Source organism: Mercenaria mercenaria, chromosome 19, assembly GCF_021730395.1.
Source record: "Mercenaria mercenaria strain notata chromosome 19, MADL_Memer_1, whole genome shotgun sequence".
NCBI lineage: Eukaryota > Metazoa > Mollusca > Bivalvia > Venerida > Veneridae > Mercenaria > Mercenaria mercenaria.
In genome coordinates this window covers 5196498-5220567 of record NC_069379.1, presented here as the reverse complement: position 1 = coordinate 5220567, position 24070 = coordinate 5196498, and the positions used below count along the sequence as shown (strand labels likewise).

Here is a 24070-nt window from a genome sequence, read left to right as displayed (position 1 = left end):
CAACGTTAATCCGACGTCGGGGTCCGACGTCTATACGACGTCTAACCGACGTCAAATGTCTACTGGGTGGATTCGTTTAGTGAGGATGCTTTTCAGCTGGCGTTTGGACAGTTGGTGGTTCTACCAAGACGTCCCCCTGTGTTGAAATAATGCAGGAAAGGGGCACCTGGGCTCGCCCTCCACCATTAAAGCTGGAATGTCGCCATAGGACCTATAATTGTGTCAACGTGAAAACCAACAAAACAAACATTTTTCTATACAATGTATTACTATATGTCAGATGGTTGCGCATATTAAATACTGTGTTAACGGATATGAGAGTTTCTTCAAATTCTGTAGACCTCTAAAGAACAGATATTCAATCAAACCAGGCCATTTATTATTTATTTGCTTTGGTCTAACAAGTTTTCAAGTGTCAAGTGTCAGCTGTAAAAAGTCTGCCAGAACTAATACTCAATGCCATCCATGGCATCCTTCATTTTTATCTCTAAGTTCATAAATACCGCCATATGTATATCAAGAGTTAACTGCTTCATAGATGCATCTAAGAAACCTCTGTTTGAATAAGTGGTCATTAAATATCATATTTAAGAACAACTTACACATGAACACATTTGAGCCGCACCATGAAAAAACCAGCATAGTACGTTTGCGACCAGCATGGATCCAGACCAGCTTGAGCATCCGCGCAGTCTGGTCAGGATCCATGCTGGTTGCAAACGCACTATGTTGGTTTTCTCGTGGTGCGGCTCATTTATTTGAAGGGTATAGTTTTGGCAGGAAAACTGCGACAAAGTTTTCCCATAATTTATATTTATTTCAAGAAATTTATAAAATTTCGTTGTGAACGTTCGCCCAAAATGACAACAGACGTTTATGAATGACACACACAAACAAAAAAAAAAAACTGTTCCGAAATAAAAAAAACGAGTCATATCGGTATTACGCTACATAATGTAATGTCTTTGGATATTTATGTTATGTAATAATCAATGAAACGTTTAAGTTTAATTTAGAAATCTCTTTCAACGCTTCTTGCACGTTTTCAATGAGGCGTTGTCCATATTTCACAAGTACAGTCATGTCCTTGACCTTCTGTTGTGGTTTCTCGTGCTTTTCTTTCCTGTAGTGATGTAATAACCCAACTTCCTCCGGTATAGTATACACCCGTCCACGTGGTATCTCGTGAATATTTCCAAACTCGACAAACGCTGTTCGAGCAAAATACTTAGAACGGTGTTCTGCGGAAAATATTTTTTTCTCATGTTCAAAATGTGTCAGACTGACTAGACCGAGTTTCTCGGCTAAAACTTTTTCTGTAAAATTTAACTGTTGGTCTGTCCAATCAGTTCTATAGAATGTATTCTTAACTAGGTAACCAGCATAATTTTTATCAAATTTTTCAATCATTTGAGACCAGTTTAAAACGTTTTCAGAATGTGGAATTATAAATTCATCTTTATCAATATTTATAATAAATTCTGAAACGTTTCTATTTTTGAAAATGCAATCATTTAAAGCGGATTTTTGAGCAAAATACTCTATCTTGCTTAGAGGGAAAGGCAATTTCCAATTTATCACTTCCACTATGTTCATGTTTAAATAATATTTAATCACATCGTCTACGTTAACACCGGTTGAGTGGTTGTATATCAGTATTTTTTCAGCACCAAGTATTCTATTCAGCTCTATCCATTCAACGAACTTAAAAAGTGCGTCAAATTTGTGTACCGGTGACAGACAGACTGTGAATCGACGCTCATATTTAATCGGTTTCGACACATCCCGTATTCTCAGAAGATTCAATGGGTTGTCACAGGAATGCATGACGAGAGAAACATGCGTAGGTGTTTCTTCTGAATCAATCGGACATGCAAATATTGTAGATATATATCTGAAATAGATATTTGAGCCATGCCATGAGAAAACCAACATAGTGGGTTTGCGACCAGCATGGGTCCAGACCAGCCTGCGCGTCTGTGCAGTCTGGTCAGGATCCATGCTGTTCGCTTTCAAAGTCTATTGTAATTAGAGAAACTGTTAGCGAACTGTCGTCGTCGTCCGTCAACAATTTTACTGTTAACACTCATCAGGTCACAATTTTGATCCAGTCTTAATGACATTTTGTAAGCTTGTTGCATGCATTAATAACATATTAATTTCCAAATTTGATCACCTCGGGTTAAAAACTTGACCACTAGGTCAAATATTTAAATAAACCCTGTTAACACCTTCTAACTTAATATGAAATTATCAATAGAACCTCAAGGGTTTATATAAATATATCTAAAATCAGAACGCGATTTCATTGTTAGCAAATACGGTCCTATTGACCAATAAAGACACCCGTAAAGAGATTCATTTCGTTATGTAAATAAAACGTTACAAGATTTAAGCAATGCGATTTAAAGTACACAAAGTCATTTTACCATGTGAAAAAGTTTGATGTTTGTTTGTTTGTTTTGGGTTTTACGCCGTTTTTGTTTTTTCAAACAGTATTTCGGTTATATTACGGCTGGCAGTTAACCTATTCGGTGTTTTCGTTGCAAACCTGTTCTCCGCAAGTAACTGCCAACATCCCTATACACACCCTATTACCTGATGTCCTCCTCGCCGAGGGAAGCGGCTACCACAGAGGTCAGAAATCAATAACAAAGTTAACATCAATTGTTAATAAACGTCCGGTTTAAACAGCTGAATACTTCTTTATTTCGCAAAGTTGGTGACCAGGATTACTTAATATAATATGCTTATATACATTTACACGCATGCATGCACCAGAATATCTTCATGGAAAGTCGAATGAAAAAGTACAGCTCAAAAAGTAACATCACTATTCACCGTTATTGATTTCTGACCTCTGTGGTAGCCACATCCCTCGGCGTGGAGGACATCAGGTAATAGAGTGTGCTATATGAATTAGAGATGGAGGACAAATGATTTCAGACACAATGTCTTCTATTAATTCTTCATGGAGAATTTACGCCTCGCCCGAGGATCGAACTCACGACTCAGCGATCCATAGATCTGTGCTTTCCATATTGAGCTAAGCGGGTGGGGGTGAAGTTGTGGTGAAAATTGTGATTTTTATCATGCTACTGAATCCCCTTTAATTAAAAAGAAAACAGAACTAGATTTACTTGTGTACCTTATAGGGAAAGAATACCCAAAACTATCTGTCATCGTGATCTATTTAGAACGTGTTAGGCAAGAAAAATTTTCGCACTTGAATGATAGCTGTTTTCCAGATCTTCGGACAGCATGGATAAAAAAAACCTCGTTTTGCTCGGTTTGACATTCCATATTGTCCCTCGGGTAGGGAATACATTGTCTTACTCAGGCAGGCATTCTCATGGTCAATATTGCTAGTGATGTCTAGATTCTAAATATTTTACAGCATAAAAGTGCCACAAGTTTTATTTTTCCATTGCGGTGGTATATTATACACTTATCAATGACTTTCCGGTCAACAGTAAAAACTATTGAACGTTGTACAAAGGACCGCGGGTCAATATTTTTACTATTCACTGGCAAGTCATTCAATAAATTAATGTTTTATTACCAGGCATCAGAAATTGATTATCGCATTTTTTTTAAAGTTTTAACAACCCAGTTAGTATGTGTATTCGATATAGATTGGTCATATTGCACTGTGGTAGACAGTTTATAGAAGGAGTCAATAATGTATTGTTCCCTAATGTCAGCCGTTCGGCCTGTCTATCCGTCACTTGACCATTTTTCGGCACCTGCGACACACCCCCACCCCCTCCTCAACCTCACCCAGTTGAGAAGCATATACTAGTATTTTAATTTTTCTACACCAACACGTGCGTACATTGTAAGTATGAATAACACGCATGTACATGTTCAAAGCTTTGGAGTGCAAAAAAGCTTTGATAATCATGCAGTGTACAAGCAAATGTTAGTTTAATACCTGGAACATAGCTAGATATCTTAAAGTCTTATCAATTCATATAAAATGATATGAAATACTAAGTTTTAGATTATGACAATTGAAAGACAAATGTAAAAAGCATACTTATATTTGTTTCGTCCAATTGGGGCTACAACTTTGGCCTGCGTTTGTTGTATTGATCGAACTTTATTGTCCGGGTCCGTGTACCAAATCTGACACACAGCTGAGTTGCTGTATACATGTTTTGCGCCAATGATGAATATCCTCGCTCTTTCCTTTACATAGTAAGCTGAAATAACAAATATTGTATTCTCCAAGTCAACTGCGCCCCAGTTGCTTTCTGAGTTCACGTTTCCCGGAAACAAAGTCCCATAGCACGTGCTGTTTATTAAATTTAAACTTTTAATAAACTGCAACGGCGCTCTTCCTCCCAACTGTTTGTAAAGTATTATGATCATTATCAAAGACGTAAGTATAACACAGGCTTTTGCACTGTTATATATTCCTTTAAACTCTATTTTCCACATTGACATAATTGTCCATTTTCCTGCCTGCGCAAGAACTACTTTATCCTCAAGCAAAAGCTGTTCTCGGTAGTTCAAATTAAAAAAAGTCCTACTTTTTGCTCCAAGCAAAAAAATCTCCGCAGTTAAGCAGCTAATGCCGCTTTGATTTACTTTTTTAACCTAGACCAATTTTACAACATAGAACTACTGTATTGTACAATTGTACTAAAGGCTTTATTTTACGAAGTTTCATTTATACACAGGACGTTTTAATCCTCTTCTCAATTGAGGCCACATGTTAAGTAAAGTAAAATATTTGACTCTATGGTCAAATACAACCTTTTACACCTTTTCTACTTTTGTAGATTAACATATTAAGCGCACTTTTACATGTATAATAATAAAAAGTATAATTTGATTTAACGAGTATCATGTTAAACCATTATTATAAAAATAAATGTAAGATACACATATGACTTCCATTATTATAATGATACAGGTAGCTATTGACTACCTTTAAAATTTTAAACAAAATTATTGAGTTTTCACTCTGCGATATTAAGCGTTTGATTCATAGATCAATGTCATAACAATAGATGATAAATTCTTTGTTTACTTGGGCTTATCGCTGATTAAATGTGGCCATATTACTATCCAACAAGGGATACCTGAGAGTGACCACATATTGTGTCTACATTCAACATTAACCTTATATTGTACTACTCCCGCACGATAAATTAAACGACAACGTTTGAGTGTTATGCTTCTCATGCAGCGTTGACCTCAAAAAGGTGGTCTAAGCATATTGTAATGTTATATAAAACAAATTCTGTATTGATGCGTTTTAGTGATAATCAAACATGTTATCGTTTGCGTTATCGTGCGGAATTTATGCTATATTATCATTATGTTTTTTTACCAATAGTCGGGGCCTCCGTGGCCGAGTGGATCAGGTCGCAGACTTCAAATCATGTGCCATTCATCGATGTGGGTTCGAGCCTCACTTGGGGCGTTGAATTCTTCGTGTTAGGAGCTCATTGAGCATACTTACGGAAGGCCGGTGGTTCTACCCAGGTGCCCGCTCGTGATGAAATAATGCTCGAAGGGGCATCTGGGGTCCTCCTCCACCATCAAAACTGGAAAGTCGCCATATGACCTATATGTCGGTGCGAAGTTAAACCCAACAAAATAAATAAATATTTACCTATAGTCTGCATAGATATGTAGAGAGTAACGACGCTATCCTTGTACTCGAATGGTACCGAGTTCGAGCCCGGTCAGCGGAACATTTTTCCCTGCATTTAAATAAAACAACAACAACAACAAAAAATCCCATGAAATCTACAACGTTTTTCAAATAAAAGAGGAAAAATGTAAAAGAAGTGTATTAAATTTTTGCTACAAAAAGAAAAAAAAGAACATACGTCACCTACCACCAGTTTCGAACTAGCATTGCTTCAGTCACAAGCATCCAACACATCCACTGTGCCATAGCCTATCTGGATTGATAAGGACATTTCCATCTATTTTAGCCCGCCCGCTTAGCTCAGTAGGGAGAGCGTTGGTCTACGGATCGCGGGGTCGTGAGTTCGATCCCCGGGCGGGGCGTATGTTCTCCGTGAAGATTTGATTAAAGACATTGTGTCTGAAATCATTCGTCCCCAACCTCTGATAATTCATGTGGGGAAGTCGGCAGTTACTTGCGGAGAACAGGTTTGTACTGGTACAGAGTTAGATTAACTGCCCGCCGTTGCATGACTGAAATACTGTTGAAAAACGGCTTTAAACCCAAAATAAAACAAAAAATCTATTTTAAGTTTGCATCCGTTGGGATATATGAACCCTATAATTCCCGCACGATAGCACAAACGATAGAATGTTTCATAATTATGATAAATATCTATTAATGATGAATAAATAAAGAGGTTTTTAATTCAAAATACCTTACCAAATTAGTGGGTAAATTTCTACATAATACATCACGGATTATATTTTTATGTAATATCATTTTTGCCCAAACGCTTTGATATCTTAACTAAATAAAATTGATCAGAGATAAGCAAAATGACGTCAATACATTTACGTTTGAATGTGTGTGTGTGTGTGTGTGTGTGTGTGTGTGTGTGTGTGTGTGTGTGTGTGTGTTTTCTTTTTGCTTTTTCTTTTTTCGCTTTGACGGACAATAGTAGAAAATGTTGACCAGCAAACCATGACTAATGAGATAACATACTCTCAATAGACTTTTTTTGTATCATTTTATTTTCTTCAACACTTACAATATACAAACAAGCTTTCTAGTCTTTTTATCAATGGGACGAGTCCCTTAACATTTTTTTTACTAATGGAGACATGTAAATGTACATGATTATATAAATGAAAACAATATATAACACTGCATATAACTGAGGGCAAGAGACTTATATCGTTCTATTCAATATATAAAAAATCTGAAAATAAATTTGTGCTTAGCTCGAAATTCGAAACGGCAAGACTCAACAATTTGGAAAATTGAAAATAGAGACATAGTAAGAGCTTTCCAGATAAACAAGGGAATTAACCCATAGACATTTTCAATAATATGTTTAAAGGATTTCTCTCCCTTGTACTTGGGATAGAAAATTTGCTTAATGTATGACTAAAACTTCTGTCATGAGAAAAAAAAACCCATATATTGAGGCTCCTTCCAATGTTTGAAATAAATTATAAATGTGTTTTGTTCAGCAAACATAGTGATAAATCACTATTATCTAAAATGTATGTTAAAGTATAGTATATATGACAAATATCTAGATTTTATAAAAGATAAAAGATTTAGAATTGCTTTAACAAGATTTCGAACGTCGTCTCATGACTTGGCTATTGAAAAGGGTAGACATACAGGTATGCCAAGGAATGAAAGAATTTGAAAAACATGCAATTTTGGACAAATAGAAAACGAATATCACTTTTTGCTTACATGTAATAAGTCTAAAGATTTAAGAAAAAAAAACATTTGAAACACTACTATTATATTTGGCCAACATTACAAAAATTTACCAATCTGTTAATGTCATATTCTAAAACAGTTGTTAAAGGTTTATCGAAATATTAATATTTTGCAAACTTATGTATAGAATGAATATATTGTTCCATCGTATGCATTTAGTCCAACCTATATTTCACCATTCCTATGTAGTTTATACTCCTTGTAAATCCATGTCTTCAATCTATATATATGTGTATATGTTTTTGCTATAAGCATATAATTGTATGTTTAATGCAATAAACTACTTGAGTTGAGTCGAGTTGAAGATAGAGGTACAAAGGTTAGTGTTTCAAAGACCAACATTACAAAAGGGGAAATGGTATATGATAATAGGACAAAGTTTTTACAACAATGTTTATCTTTTTATGTTAGTTGTCATCTCCAAATAATACTGCAGGACCGCCCCAAATTTTATGAAATTTATTCATTGACATTTGATTGCTTTGTTTGAAACTTTTCCATGTTAAAATGCAGTGAAATCTGTTTTATAAAAACCTGAATGTTTGGGTCAGAAAAATTCATTTTGCTTTGATAGATATGATATTTAGCTGTCATTATTATTTTATTTAAGGCAATTTGGGTAACTCAATAGACTTTGTAAATCTGCATCTATCTAAGAGAGTTTACAGATGAACAGAAATCTGACAGGAAACCTCAGAATAAAGAGGGAGAAACAATTATATACATGTATATATGAACGTTGTATACTAAAACAAAGGAGGAGGTTTTTGCCTCCTTAAAACTTTCAGAAACGCAGTAATCTCCTTTTTGAAGATAAGGAACGTCTTGTGGGCGTCTCTGACGTCGTATTTCCAGGCCCAATCCCTTTGTATCTACCGTGATTTGAAAACGATCATTCTTTCGTTATCGATTACTTGTTATATAATGCTAACAAACTGGAAAAGGCATGCTGCATCTGAAATAAGTTTCTAAATGAAGTCTTACTAGAAATATATGAATGATATCAACACAAGTTTCATAAACCATTTGAGCCACGCCATGAGAAAACCAACACAGTGCATTTGCGATCAGCATGGATCCAGACCAACCTGCGCTTCCGCGCAGTCTGGTCAGGATTCATTCTGTTCGCTTTCAAAGCTTTTTGCAATTAGAGAGAAACTGTTAGCGAACAGCATAGATCCTGATCAGCGCAGGCTGGTCTGGGTCCATGCTGGTCGCAAATACACTATGTTGGTTTTCCCATGGCGCGGCTCATTTGAGCAATAAGTCAAGTTGTATGTGCACTGTCGAATGTCTTGATTTTCTGACGTTTTGAGGCCGTCACGAAATGTTTGCAACACATTTGTTATAATCGAACATTTTTCTGTTGATCATTATAGAAAGCTTTTTGAGATATAGCTTTATTCTTATTATTTTTCTTTTTTGTTTTCTTTTAATAAAACGAAAAAAAAAATCAAGTTTAATAAAACTATAAATATGAAACAAGAATACAACACAGAGATAAGGATTCCACAGCTATATGAATACGCGATGTGAGATCGTGTAACACTGCACTATTAATTATTAGCTGTGTCCCTCAACGGCAATAGGCCGAATCCCCTTATTTATCCAACTGACCCAATATACTTCTATGTAGGACCAAACATACTTCTATGTAGGACCAAACATTCTTCTATGTAGGACCCAACATACTTCTATGTAAGACCAAACATACTTCTATTGAGGGTCACTAACAAACAAGTAACTACATTATTGATTTGTTTTATCGTGCACATATTATTAGCCTAGAACAACATGAAATTGTATTGACTCTCAACGAAAATAGTAGGGGTCACCACATGACCACCTTTTATCCAATGAAAATGCTAGAATGTTATGGAAGTAAATCAATGGGCTTTATACGTCGGATTGCACTCCGTAACGTTCCCAAACGAATGACGCTCATCAAAAGCTCTGTACGTAAGCGATATAAGCTCAGTCCGGTTTGACGCTCATCAAAAGCTCTGTACGTACTTGCGATATAAGCTCAGTCCGGTTTGACGCTCATCAAAAGCTCTGTACGTACTTGCGATATAAGCTCAGTCCGGTTAAAAACCTCAACAAAGTTGAATTTCAAGAGGTCCTGGACACGTTCGTTTAGGAGGGGATAAAAGGTGCTATGTCAAATCTTAGACAAGCATCTTGATCGTTGTATTTGCCACAATACAAATCTTTTTTCCTTTTTTTTTAAATAATAAAGACAAGACATTCTATCTGCAATCTACAAATTATTTGAAACGTTTCAGGTGAGTTCAAATAGGGCATACACAATAAACTTTTTAAACGCTTTGTTATCACCGGCAAGAGTTTAAACTAAAATGCCAGCCAGGTTTATAGTATTTACGCAAAATTTTACGATTAAATCAATATATTATTAATTGCATTTTATATGTAAATCTATTTTCTCTTATATAGAATGGACTTTAGCACAGTACAGTGGTTTTAATTTGTTGGTACGACGTAAGGGATAGTATGGTTATTTCTCTGTTTAAAGATGAATACAAACCGAGATCGTGGACTTCGGCTGACATGGTGCATATAGCGACTGATATTTTTCAGTACTTCCTATCTTTAATATTTAGATAAGGGCGTCAATTTTGAAAAAAAAAGTTTCCCTTGTCAGTGACCGTATATTTTATCACACTGAAAACTATAGTTGCAGACTTATGACATTTCGTGATTTTGTTCTGTCGCAGCTACATAACGACAAACGTAGTTATGGCGCCCCGAAAAACGTCGCTCCGCTGAATGTCGCCCCACAAAACGTCGCTCCGCTGAATATAGCCGCGCCTGACGTCGCCCCTCCAAACGACGCCTTTTCGCCTTCTGGATTGACATGATTGTACTATCAAATTGAAGATAAAAGATATAATTTGTCAGTCCACAACGATGAATTTAAATATAAATCAATAAGAAATGCGTAAAGACGACGTTCGACGAGGCGACATTTGGCGTGGCGAAATTCAACGGTGAGACATTTGGTGGGGAGACGTTCGGCGGAATGCAAAAACGATGTCTGGCTTTTGTGTCGCTGCGGATAGAACGAAATAACGAAATGGCACAACTCTGACACCGAAGGAATGCCTATTTACGTACATTAAGGTTTCTTGCGTATATGTCTTTTATATGGGCGGTAATGCACGTCACCAACGTGTGCGCATAACATTTCCCGATGCGGCTTTTTGTGTCAAAACACCTCGATTCTGTGAATAAACTTTGGATCATTTCATTGATGACGGATAGATTTGGAAATTACATATGGTGCATGTGTCTATAATTTATCACTTACATTTGTAAGCAAGCCTTCCCTCTTTGAGAACAGCCGTGCCCATCGCACTTTATGGAAACACTTCCCCTTCGACCACACCATATCATATCGCACATTTACCAAGTTTACCAATAGAAACGGTTTAGGGTAGAGGAAGACCTCAGGTTCCCCTCTGTACATGATCTTATCACTGGAGAGCAAATTGGTAGAACCACCGACCTTCCGTAAACCAGCTGGATAGCTTCTTCCAAAGCCCCGAATCAGGCTCGAACGCACATTAGTGAGGAGCAAGTGATTCGAAGAAAACGATCTTAAACCCTCGGCCAGTGTGGCCTTAACCCCATAATGTGTAAGCTAACTGTGCAAAAGTATGCTAGACCAGCAACATGAAAATTCAACTAATCAGACAAATAAGAATGTAAAGCTATTTACAAAGCAATTGTTTGTTATCATTAAGTGGATAAATGTACTCGACGAATAAATTAACTATATCACATTTCAAATAACCTTTCTTAATCATTCTTTTAAAAGATTTATACATATGCATGGACGGACATTCAGAAACTTTACTTTTAAATAAAAATCTAAAACCAGAGCCGGCTTAGCTTAAGTTCATTAATAATCAGTTACAATGAATTATTACTAACTGAAAGTACTTTCCATATTTTTTGCACATTTCGCGTAAGACTATGCCCATACTTCAACAGAATAGTAAAGTCATTGACCTTGTCACTTGGCTTTGAATCTCCCAGTGTTCGATAGTGATGCAGTAATGCAATATTGGTAGGAACAGTGAATATTCTTCCACGTGGAATCTCGTGAATATTTCCAAACTCAACATAAGCCGTTCGAGCAAAATACTTTGACCGTTCGGTGGCTGGCCATATCGTTTTCTCATGTTCAAAATGTGTCAATGTAACTAAATGGTGATTCTCTGCATATTGTCTTTCTGAAAAGTTCTGGTTTTTCATTTTCCAGTCTGTTCTAAAGAAAGTATGCCTAATTAGATAGCCTGCGTAGTTTTTATCAAACTGTTCGATCATTTGAGACCAGTTTATAACATCTTCAGAATGGGGTATCACATATTCATCTTTATCAATATTTATGACAAATTCTGAAACATTTTTATTTCTGAAAATACAGTCATTTAAAGCAGCTTTTTGAGCAAAGTATTCAATGTTGTTTGCAGGCGGGAAAGGTATATCCCATTGAATGACTTCAACAGTTCCTGAGTTAACGTAATATTCGATCACTTTTTCTATGTTGACACCGGTTGAGTAGTTATACAACAGAAATTTATCAGCGCCAAGTATTTTGTTGAGTTCAATCCATTCAACAAGCTGGAACACGTCATCAAAATTGAACACTGGAGATAAACACACTGTAAAACGCCGTTGATATTTTGCAGGTTTCGAAGCTTCCCGTACTTTTAAAAGATTTGATGGATTTTCACAGGAATTCATCACGAGAGAAACGTGCGTAGGCTGTTCTGTTGATTCCAATTTACATTCAAAAATTGTAGATGTGTAACTGAAAATAACAATACAAGAATAAGATTGATAAAAAACAACATATATTTGATGCAAATCGTTGTTAACTCTGCGGGCGAATATTGTATTTCAACTTATCAAACGTTTCGATGGTAAAAAATCGCGGGTGTTCTTGTGTTCATTTTTTTTTCTTTTTTTTTTTGGATACCGCACGCGGGTTCAGGTGCTTTCAACGGTGTTCGAAAACTTTTTATAATCGTTGATTTCCTGCGCTTTGTTATAATACGCTACAATCCAGAATATCAATATCGGTTTTATGGGCTAATGGCAAAACTCGAACATTTGTAAAAATAAATGGAAATGTTCCAGTTTTGTCATTAGCCCATAAAACCGATATTGACTTAGTTTACTTTTAAACCCCCGTCGGTATTAAAAGAACGATGAATGGCTTATTTAAACTCGCCCCTGTTTTAAATTCTTCAGTTTGGTTTACCTGTTGTGCAAATAGTACAACCTTACAAATGTCAGATACTATGATAACGGTGATAGTTTCGTACGGTCAGAATCTCTGACGTTTAGCCCAGCTAGTTTTTTGGCGTTTTGCTCCTCCAGCGGCTAATGAGAGCTAATTTGTCCGTGTCAGCCGTAATTCTTTTCCGTAATTTATAGATACTGATTTTTCAAAAAAGAAAAATCTTTTAAAGATGTAAGTAGGTTTTAAAATTATCGGCAAGCCTGATAGACTTATTCTTATGGCGTTCATTGTCTTTGTGTGTACACCGGGCACATTTTTATACTCTCTCACAATGTTACCAATGGACTGACACTGAAACAGTTACTGACGCCGTAACTTTTTCTGGAAGAAATGAAAATGTAAGCACACAGGTTAAACATGAAAACAAAAGTCGAATTTGTATTGCTTACATCCAGTATTTTTTCTGCAAGTGGTCATTTAGAGATGGTACTTAAGGCTATGTATTCAACGACAACAACAACAAATCGTGTGCAAAACTGAAGCGCATATCACTTATCTCACACTTGCAATAATTTAACATAGCACCGTGCAGTAAATACGGGTATTTTTTTGACAACGACATCGGCTTAGTTGTTTTTGGTTGATTAGCTAAAGAAAGGTGATTGTCATTTCTTATTAACTAACACTACCATTTTATTTATGCTAAAGTACGTCTGCATTTTATTAACCGAAGTTTCTGTAACGGTAGATTCCACAAGGCAAATGCGATTCCGCATGCCTCGGTCAATATGCAAATTAGGTACATTTGTAAACACAAGGTGCGTGTCATAAAAAGTGAAATAACTTCTTTCGGCATAGTTTTTGGTATGCCTTTGGTGTGACCATGAGATAGAACATACATTTTTATATCGCTCTGTTTTTAACTCATACATTTTGAGGCCTTGATTATTCTTGACAAACAAATTTTGTAAATTGTTGAGTGATTCGATGTCGTAAAATTCCTATAGTCTATTTATATTTTTTCCTCATGAATAATGTTTTATTTTCTATTATCATATCATACCTGTAAATTATCGGCAGTAATAAATAAAAAGAATGTCTTAAATGAATTCATTTGAAAATGAAAGATATTCTTGCATAAAACCTTTGTTTTTTGCCGATTTCGACCATGCACAAACAGGGAAAAAAACGTGTACAAACAAGGCGATTCTCGTGAGCACGCGGTGTTGGTGAACGTTTTGAATATGCTGTTGCGGGTCCAACGTAAGCAAATTATGGATCCCGAATCAATTTTGGCCGAACTCGAAAGGTCCGAGATTTATGAAATCTTTTCATCAGCATTTTTATTAAAAATATCATTTTTCAACCTAACTTTACTTTAACTTGTAATAAGCGCTACCTCTCTTGATACGCGACTGAATTGACGTTTCTTATTATTGTATTATTACGCGTATTTGACTCAAAGTAAGTTTACACGCCGCGATTTAATCCCTGAAAATGATAGGCAAACAACATTTACAAAAATACAATTTCGTTTTCCAAATTAATTTGAGTCGAGAAAGTTGACATGCTAACTTTAAATCTTACACTAAAACTTTAAAAAAATGTTTGTGTCTACTTTACACATCTATGCAGTCTACTGATGTAGTGATGGTGTGTAATGTAAAGCATAAACATGACGAAGCGTAAAGTTTGACGTTTTTTTCCATAGTTAATGAACATTTGATGAACAGAAGGTATTTATTATATATTTTTCAATTTATTTGTAGATCTCTCCATCCATGTTTGAGATTATAAATCCAACCTAAGTTGATTATATCGATGTTGGAAAAGTTCAAATTTTTGTGTTTATCAAACTTTGATCGCGATGTGGTGGGGTGCAAAGCAAAATTTTCTAGTTATAGGCCTAGAGATTTCATTTTTAACGACATGAAGAATATAGGTATCGATACCAGTTTCTATTAAACGATAATATTTACATTTAAAAAGCATAAGGGACAGACTATTAATTTAAACCAAGCAGAATTGTGTTCTGTCGGCACCTCACCTGCAAATTGTGTAAAGACTTGATGCCGTGTTTATGCCCTTTTCTCATAATTCCGAGCCTCTAAAGCTAAAGTTCCTACCGATATATCGGAAAAAGGGGGTGTCATGCTTATTTTACATATATATTTAATATTAAAGAAATTACCACAACAAGAATGTCCGTTCGACATGTATAAAATATGCACTGTTTCTGTATGCCCTGTAAATGCATAAATAAAATATGTGTCCATAACAACCTGAAACGGCCGATTTCGATCGGCTCATGTCAGCTGAATAGTCTTGTTTTTTCGATATTTCCAGCACTTAAGTTGTGTTTTATGCAAGAATAGCGATAACACACGTTTGTTTCGTGAAACAACATCTGCAGAATCCCTCGGGCTATGTTGGTGCACTCGCCCTACGGGCTCGTGCACCAACCAATCCCTTGGGATTCTGCAGATGTTGTTACACAAAAAAAAACGTGCGTTAACCCTACAGTGCTCAACTTTTTTGTTTTAATGATTATTCATTGATCTTGCAGTAAACTATAGCTTTGGGAAACACATCCGAATCTATGCATACTTTGTTCAGATAACGAAATAGTCCTAGAAGAGTTATCTCTCACTGTCTTCACTTTTCCGAGTAGGACCAAATTTTTCGGATTAAATATTGCCTTTCAGCATGAAAAATGAAGTATTTTAAAGTTAAACCATTATATAATTGAGGTACTCCAGTATTAATGTTTCAACAGAAAGTAATACCAGATGCAATTTGAATTTTAGGTACCATCTCTGGGTCATTTGGCCATACCGTCTAAAGATATGCACGTGGATCACTTTTTGTCTGCTAACGGATCCGTTTTTCGATTTAATGATATCTGGGATTGAGCTCGACGTGTCAGTTTTTTATCTTTAAAAACTGGCATTTGCTTGGTATATTGTAAAAGTTGACCGTGTTTTGCATTGTGCTGCAATTTTTAAACAACGTTTACCATGCCGTGTTTTTCTATATAAATTTTGTATAATTTATGGTATTTCCTCAAGCTCAAGTAGAGACAAATTTCAAAGTGATAACCACTGTTCAAAAGGTTTGCAGAGAATTCATTATATCATTAATTTTGATAAAATTAACGTCAAACTATTGTTAAACATGATAAAATACAAAATAAAACTGTCAATATCATTTTTCTAGGGTGTCTCATATTCTCGGAATTAATGAGACAGAAATTTAACTCCAACATTAAATGATTAAAGTCAACTCCTGTAGGACTGTTTTAAATTTTGTTCACGTCACGGAGAAGAAGTAAAACTTACCTACATTTCTTCTACAATATGTAATCTAAAGAATGAAGGCAAAATAGAGAACTGTTAGCACTTGTAACTCAGTATTTTTAAAGATGTCTAACACTACCCCCTTCTGTTTCAGAGGTAAATTCACTCTGAACAGCAAGAAATCGTTTATCAAATGAATTGTTTTCACTTTGATTCCAGTGGGGCTTGAACTTACACCCCAAACCGCGGCCTGAAAAATTTCGCTCAAAGAAGGTGTATGGTAGGAAATGATTACTCTTCAAAAGGAGATACAGTTCTGACACGGGTCCGTTAGGGAACAACAAGGGTAAATAGAGTTATTTCGAACATCTCCTAATCGCTTATATGCCCTTTTTGATGATGTCCTACGACAATTACAATGACAAAAGTGTATTAAAGTCTTTCCTTGCATGATACTAAAGACATATAAAAACATTAAAAAATCATCAAGGAAACATTTTCATATATCTTTACAGACTAGAAGAAATATAATACGACTAATTAGAATACACGCTTTATACATTAGTAGAACACTTTGCTGAAATTAATATGTCACGAACCTAAAAGTTCTGAATTATTTAAGATAAATACCAATGAAATTAAATCTAAAGACAAGAGAAATTTTCTCCTTCTATTAAAAATTTTCGTGACAGATTTTGGCAGATACTCTAACCATCGAGGCATTACTAGATCCAAGGATCACATTCACTTAATACCCCAGTCACACATACGGCGCGGATAGCTACGTCTAACCACGGATAGAAACGTAGTAATCCGTATCGATTCGTACCTGAGCCCTACCTTAAAGTAGTAATCCGTATCAATCCGTGCCAATCCGTACGACTTAGGTACGGATCGATACGGATTACTACGTTTCTATCCGTAGCTATACGTAGCTATCCGCGCCGTATGTGTGACTTGGGTATAAAGCAGTAAAATCTAGGTCGTTGTATAGAGAACATTACTTCATTTTCCACACAATGGTTACCATATGTAACAAGTTCTCCGTCCATCATATTCCTTCATATCTTCTATAGACTCTTTTTTTTTAATCAGACAACTCAGCTTCTAAATTTTGACAATGCACTTGTATGATGTTACGCCTTTTAACAACTTGCATATAATTCCGTACTATTATACCCCAGTCACACATACGGCGCGGAAAGCTACGTTTAGCCACGGATAAAAACGTAGTAATTCGTATCTATCCGTATTGATACGTACCTGAGACGTACCTTAACGTAGTAATCCGTATCAATTCGTACCAATCCGTACGGCTCAGATACGGATGGTTACGGGTAACTACGTTTCTATCCGTAGCTAGACGTAGCTATTTGCGCCGTATGTGTGACTGTGGTATAACAACGCTTAAGCGTACTTTTTATTTCCCATGTGCGTTATCGTGCATTTGATATAAACTTATCACCGTTCAAATGGTCTTAAGAGAATTCATAAACAGAATTAACTGACTTTTAAAGTTGCTATTTACAATGGGATTTTCAGTACTGAAAATAGTTTGATTTGTTTTTCTCCGGCTTAGATTAATTGAATAATTTGAATAATTTCTATCAGATTTAAGTCAATCATAAATGATGTGACATTAACAGAATAAAGCAAATGTTTTTTTTTGTTGTTTTTTTGTTTTTTTTTTGTTTTTTTTTTTTTTTTTTTTTTTGATACAGGACAATTGTTGTACGTTGCTAACTTTTTAACGAAATTCGCAAATTAATTTTACGGACTTAACCTTGTTATAAGATGTCACACAATGACAGAGTGTACTTTAGGCGTAAAAAAAATAAATGTACGTTTCCGGTATCCCGACCTATCCTAAATTATTGGCCCGACCCGAAATGTTTTTATGGCATTGGAGAATTTTTTTTTTTAAACTTTTTTACAAAAAAATTGCAAAACTGCACTATTTATGCTTTAAACATGGTCAGTGATGTTAGATATCATTTTAGTGATGCTTAAAAAGCATAATCCCCTAATTTGTATTCATTTTTGACAAACAAAAAATGATTTCCAAAATGTCTCCCTTAATAAAAAAAATTTCCAAAAAAGTTTTTCCCGACCTACCTACCCTATATTTTTGAGCATGTTACCGGAAACAAAGATTTTTTTAGGCCTTAGTCATCGGTGTTACTTACTAAGATATGTATGCTAAAACAAAAAAAAAAAGACAATAAAAAAAAATCTACCAGAAAAGTAAAAGAAAAAAGAAATAGATTAAAAACAATAAATCACATCTTAGTATTATTACCATTTCAAACTGTGATATTATCGAATATAATTTCAAGCCGATAAAAGATAGAAATTAAAAAATATGAATAACTTAATATTATTAAAAAACACAATGTTTAATGTAAAAAAAGAAGATATCCCATCGATATTCATGGGATAGTAAAAATGTCCAAACAAAGAAAAAAGAATATTTAGACATAAAAGTCATAAATTATTTTACTTCTTACGATTTTTTTTCTCATTTGAACCGCTTCTAAATGTTAACTATATTTGTAAACAACCTTTTCGCGAACTTAATTATTTTAAATTGCAATGTTGAATACATACCACTTATTTCCCATCATTATTCCGTATAAGATGCTTAAATATAAAACTTACTTATATTCCGTTGCACCAATTGGAGCCACTACTTTGGCTTTTGTTTGCCGTAGTGGTCGAGATTTGTTGTCTAAACTGGTATACCAAAGTTGACAAATAACTGTAACTTCGTGGAAAGGCTTGGAACCAATGACAAAAACCCGTTCTCTTTCTCCAACATAGTAAGCAGAAATTACAAAAATCGTCCTGTTTTGGTCTACCTGTCCCCAGTTGCTCTCTGTGTTCACTTGAGCAGGAAGTAAAGATCCGTTACACGCACTTCCGAATAATCTCAGGGCTGAACTGGTTGAGTCTTTCTTCAAATGCCACGGTAACGTTAAATCTAACTGACTATAAATCACCATGATCATTATCGATATCATCATAAGTACAAACACTTTTGTTGCGGCATACGTCCCCTTGAAATGAACTGGCTTGTCTGACATTTTCTGTTTCAGTCCGGCAAAATAGAACAGAGAGATATGAATAATATATGATAACTGAAACAGTTACTATTCACTCACTAACATTTCCTAAACCGAGCAGAATATATATTTTAAGCATCGTATTTTATCCTAAAGAAGAAAATGTGCACACAATTCTTTTCTTTGTTATATTCTAGTGGTTATCCTGACATATGAATTCAAAACCAATCACTCTCTGCATAAAAAAAATGTACTACCCTCTTTTGATAAAAAGGCCAACAAATTGGCCGACGACATTAATCTTAAAAATTCCATCGTAGTCATGCAGCTTTAGTACAGAAGTATTGTATGATCCACATGTTTTGTGACGTTTGTTGTCGTCCAAAATTCTTCGTCGTACCTTGGTTATAGTTTATCTAAAGAGGTCAGCGGAGACCAGTTGTTTTAAAAAAGTTTAAAACTATTTTTAATTGATCATATAAAATCATACTAGTATTACCAAAAACAACAACAACAACAACAAAAAAGAAATAACTTACAAGTTTTTCGTCTGTTTGATTAGATATGAATACTGGACGTAATTTTACAAATGAATTAGCAGTAGTTTCTCAAATAAATAAATAAATAAAATCAATAAATAAACATGGAAATAAATAACCAGTGTAAAGGCATGTGATCTTGCCAAAGGAAACCCTTGTTACGTTATATGTGACTCAAGTTGTGGTATATTTGATTAAGATAACGCCATTTTGATTATACATTAAGTTTACAGTGCCACTTAAAGATGTTAAATGTTGAAATACATTTGCTTTAAAACAGGACGAAGACCCCTTCAGCTTTAAGTACTTTCTAAAAATAATTATTTTATCATTTTTAACCGTCCGTGTACAATCGCCATTGAGACATTCTATGTCTGATTATTATATGAAAGAACTTTGTCCTTAAAGCAACATAGTTTATTATCATATTTGATTATCATACTCAAATTTTAATTAGCTAAAACGTCAATTTTTAATTAAGTCTTAATTTGATCCAACAAAACAGCGTTTAGCATAAATGTGCAGGATGAAACCCTTAAAAAGTTTTCCTTGTCAAATGTATATATCGGCAAAATCAGAGTAACTATGCGGTCTTTGTCTTTCGTTTATCTGTCGTTGAGCAATGGAATTGCAAGCTTTTTTTGTAACAGAAATCGTAAAATAACGCTCACTTCCGGATTAATTTCCGAACGTTTCCGTATATAAAATCGTTTTGTACTCAATATTTCTCACTCCAAAGCAATTCGCCCCTTATCGTCCTTCAATTTTCTCCTCGGATTTATAGGGATCTCAATAATGATTTTTTACGGGGATGCAAAATCCGGATTTCCGGATAATTCCGGAATTTTGACTATTCCGCAGCGTGTAACAACAGAATTTTTTCTTGAAGTTAAGACGTGTATTTTTTCTCTTTTTTTACTTTTCTTTTTTCAATTTTGAGGATTATAAGAAGATAATGTGATAGCTTTTATTTACAGAAGTAGGCAAGTAATTGTTTGTTTTTAACACACGTCCTAGTAGTGAAATTTAGCCTTTACTGATCTATTGTTTGACGTCGTAGAAGTGAAATAAAGCCATAAATACATAGAGGATATTACATGAGTGTCTTTTCATATTGAATTTATTAAACTCGTTGAATAAAATGCTAAAATGCGAGGCTTTGCCGAGCATTTTATCAATTTTATTCAACGAGTTTAATAAATTCAATGTGGAAAGTCACAAATGTAATATTCTTTTTATCACATGTTAGCCTTTCCTGTCGAAACATCAAAAATTCTACTTCCTTTTACTATATCAACAAGTCAATTTGACCAACGTCTCCTATACTATAAACGACGTCGACGTCAAAGCTTTATTACACTAGTGTATTATCATTTTTGTAATGGCTTTATCACACTCCCGTGACGTCAAACATGTGATAAATAAATTTAGTGTAACACGAAGTTTTAGTGTCCATAACAAAGCTTTGACGTTGACGTCGTTTTAAGCATAGGAGCCGTTAGACGTATTACTGGGTCTACTATAAATAAAGACAGAAGAAATTGAGGTTTTCAATTCAACCAACGTCTCCTATTCTTCAAACGACGTCAACGTCAAAGCCTTATTACACAAGTGTAATACCAATTTAATGTAATGGCTTTATTTCACTCCTATGACGTAAAACATGTGATGATATAGTTTAGCATTTCCGGGAATACAATAAATGTGCTTTCTAGCGTGTCAGACAGGATTTCCCCGTATTTTTTTCCGGTGCTTACGTCTACGGATCGCAAGGTCGCTGGTTCGATCCCTGGGCGGGGCGTATGTTCTCCGTAACGATTTGATAAAAGACAATGTGTCTGACATCATTCGTCCTCCACCTCTGATAATTCATGTGGGGAAGCTGGCAGTTACTTGCGGAGAACATGTTTGTACTGGTACAGAATCCAGGAACACTAGTTAGGTTAACCGCCCGCCGTTACATGACTGAAATTCTGTTGAAAAACAGCGTTAAACCCAAAAACAAAAACAAAACAAACATCCCGTGGTATAAGATGACTCACGTGCTGAAGCGTAAATTCATATGCAAGTGTAATAATTTAAAAACGTTTTTCGCTACTTTGTAAATTCTAGATGTTTCAGTGTATTTCTGTGACCATTCAAAGATGGTCTGAAGTCGTCAAATGCGTGACTTTATACAATAGCTCAATTTGATTTGTGAAATCTTATCAGTAGCATATTGTTCTAAGAGTAGACTGCATTTTAATATAATTGTAAGTTCAGTAAGTTTTAAATTACTAGCAAACGTATAGATTTAGATTTATTTCACTGTCTATTTTGATCTATTTCGAAATAAATATCAGTCTGCTTTTTTTCTTAAATATTCTTCATTAGTTTGCCATGTGGTCGTGAAATATTGAATATCTAAGAATATCTCAAGACAACATTTGACCTAAGTACTATAATGAGTAACTATTATGCATTTAAGGAAAGTATGGACGTTATAATCACTTAAGCAAAAGGTTGCTTGTGAAGAAAATATTTGCCGCGACGCTTTGTCCCAACATGGTTATAGCATAATTCTTAAACCTGTTTTAGTTTAGAATATTTTATTTCAAACGAACTTAATAAAACGATGCAAGTTCTTTTGCAGTAGAAAATTAATGTACACAATCTCTCAAATACATTAAAAATTTTGTCAAATTGTTCTACATCAAACGGAATTAAATAAATAGTTTCTGCTAGCGAAAGTATTTATTTCTTTTTGATCTTTTGTTTTATGAGTATCTTTAAATCATTATACTCTCACACTGATCTTTTGTAATCACTCCAATAGTCCATAGCCTTAAGAAATATTATATTAAGTTTGAACATAGTCATGTTAATTTATAACCTCCTTTATTTCTATTAAACAGATATTATTTCACTATAAAATAGTCTCAACAGAAGTATCTAATTCATTAAGGTAAACTATATCCAGTATGATAACGAAAATTAAATTTCAAAAAGTAAACTTGAAAAAGAATGTCATTTATATAAGAGGATGAATCATGGTTAAAAACACTTTCTTTCTCATCATTTTAAATTGATCATCTGAAGTATTTCATTCTTTAACCCTTACCACGCTGGACACAATTGATTCTGCCTTTGCTTTCAGTGTAGACAAAGATCATCCGTGCAGTCTGATCATGGTCTACAACTTTCGCTATTCAGTCAGTAAATTTTCAGTAAACACCCCTTAAAATGATAAATGGTACTGCCCAAAATGGAAGATGGACCAGTCCAATATTAAAATTTAGCATGGTAAGGGTTAGACGAAGCATATCATGTTGATTTTTTTGTCCTTGTTTATTTTTGTGTTGAAGATTCGCATTCGCTACAATTCCCTTAAATGAAAGCATTATTATTATTATTATTATTATTATTATATTATTATAACTTTGATACTAATCTTTGAGTGAATAGCGTTCTTTGTGTGAAAATAATTTTCTATCTTGATACATATTTCTTGTTGTAAAACGCGAAATGAGAACGTATGACTGTTTATGTCTTTGTTTGTTTCTGTTAAACGCGTATCTTCGATTGCAGCTGCTTTGTTTGTCTGCTTTGTTTTTTGCTCCTCCCTTGCTAAATTCCTTTTATAATGAACTTATATATCCACCTTTACCTATTATCTTTAGTCCATCTTTCAGTTTGGAGAGTACCATTAACTGTTAAAAGGGGTGCTTACCAAAAAAAAAATATATTGCAGAGCTCCAGATAAGATTTTAGGTTAAAGGGTATTTTACCCCCTAGTTTTTTTTTCAAAGGGTATTTTACTCCTAGATTTTTTTTCAAAAGGGTATTTTAGAATTCTAAATGGTTTTTCAGAATTCGAAATCATTTAAAAGGGTAATAATAATAACTGTTCGTTTGTATAATTTTCTGATATTCATGTGCTCTGCTGAAGTGCCTTTGTCGGCCAATGCTGTTTTCCTGAATATTTTTTGAGCCTTCATTCAAATAGTTTTAACATTTTGTTTACTGCATAAATTACATCTTACACTACATCTTAATTCCAGTTACTGACCACTGCGATATATCAACAGCCAGTGATACTTTTGACTGTCAATGTTTTTTTTTTCAAAAACACCTACATGTATGGTGCTTCGGCTTTTTCAACAGTTACCCATAATATATCATAGATCACGTGCTTAGCGATAGGCATTGTCCGAGTCATCTCTTGTCACACACTTATATACTTGAAGAAGAAAATGGCATTATTTTACAATATCGTTTGCGTTTGCTTTTATGAGACGCCATTTTTGTTTGTTGTACTCGATTACAAAAAGGATGTGCTTGATTTACGATAAAATTGGATTACGCACTTAAATCAAGTAAAATACGTATCCCGTTTTTTCAATGCGTATCAGTACGCGTAGGTTTGATTTTAAATGCGTTTTTTGTAAATTTCAAAACGTATTTACGCAAATACGCATCTTATCTGGAGCTCTGTATTGACTGAATGGCAAACA

The 24070-nt window shown here is 34.6% G+C and overlaps 2 protein-coding genes across 2 annotated transcripts; both read right to left on the bottom strand.

The window, feature by feature from the left end:
* Window positions 1-903: 903 nt before the first annotated feature.
* On the bottom strand, window positions 904-4584 carry LOC128551324 (uncharacterized). Its single transcript, XM_053532153.1, has 2 exons — window positions 4040-4584; window positions 904-1894 (listed from the first exon to the last, which is right to left on the bottom strand). The coding sequence occupies exons 1-2, from the start codon at window positions 4447-4449 to the stop codon at window positions 979-981; spliced, it is 1326 nt and encodes a 441-aa protein (XP_053388128.1). The 5' UTR covers window positions 4450-4584; the 3' UTR covers window positions 904-978.
* Window positions 4585-6628: 2044 nt separating this feature from the next.
* LOC123542465 (uncharacterized) lies at window positions 6629-19316 on the bottom strand. The gene is made up of 2 exons (XM_045328354.2): window positions 18635-19316; window positions 6629-12245 (listed from the first exon to the last, which is right to left on the bottom strand). The coding sequence occupies exons 1-2, from the start codon at window positions 19057-19059 to the stop codon at window positions 11342-11344; spliced, it is 1329 nt and encodes a 442-aa protein (XP_045184289.2). The 5' UTR covers window positions 19060-19316; the 3' UTR covers window positions 6629-11341.
* Window positions 19317-24070: the final 4754 nt, after the last annotated feature.

What these genes read in the sequence shown, in the direction of transcription:
- LOC123542465 (XM_045328354.2), bottom strand. Translation starts at nt 19,059, where the DNA reads ATGTCAGACAAGCCAGTTCATTTCAAGGGGACGTATGCCGCAACAAAA. An exon ending in ATTGGTGCAACGGAATATAA is followed by an intron (nt 12,246 to 18,634) that starts GTAAGTTTTATA and finishes TGTTATTTTCAG; the next exon opens with TTACACATCTACAATTTTTG.
- LOC128551324 (XM_053532153.1), bottom strand. Translation starts at nt 4,449, where the DNA reads ATGTCAATGTGGAAAATAGAGTTTAAAGGAATATATAACAGTGCAAAA. An exon ending in ATTGGACGAAACAAATATAA is followed by an intron (nt 1,895 to 4,039) that starts GTATGCTTTTTA and finishes TATCTATTTCAG; the next exon opens with ATATATATCTACAATATTTG.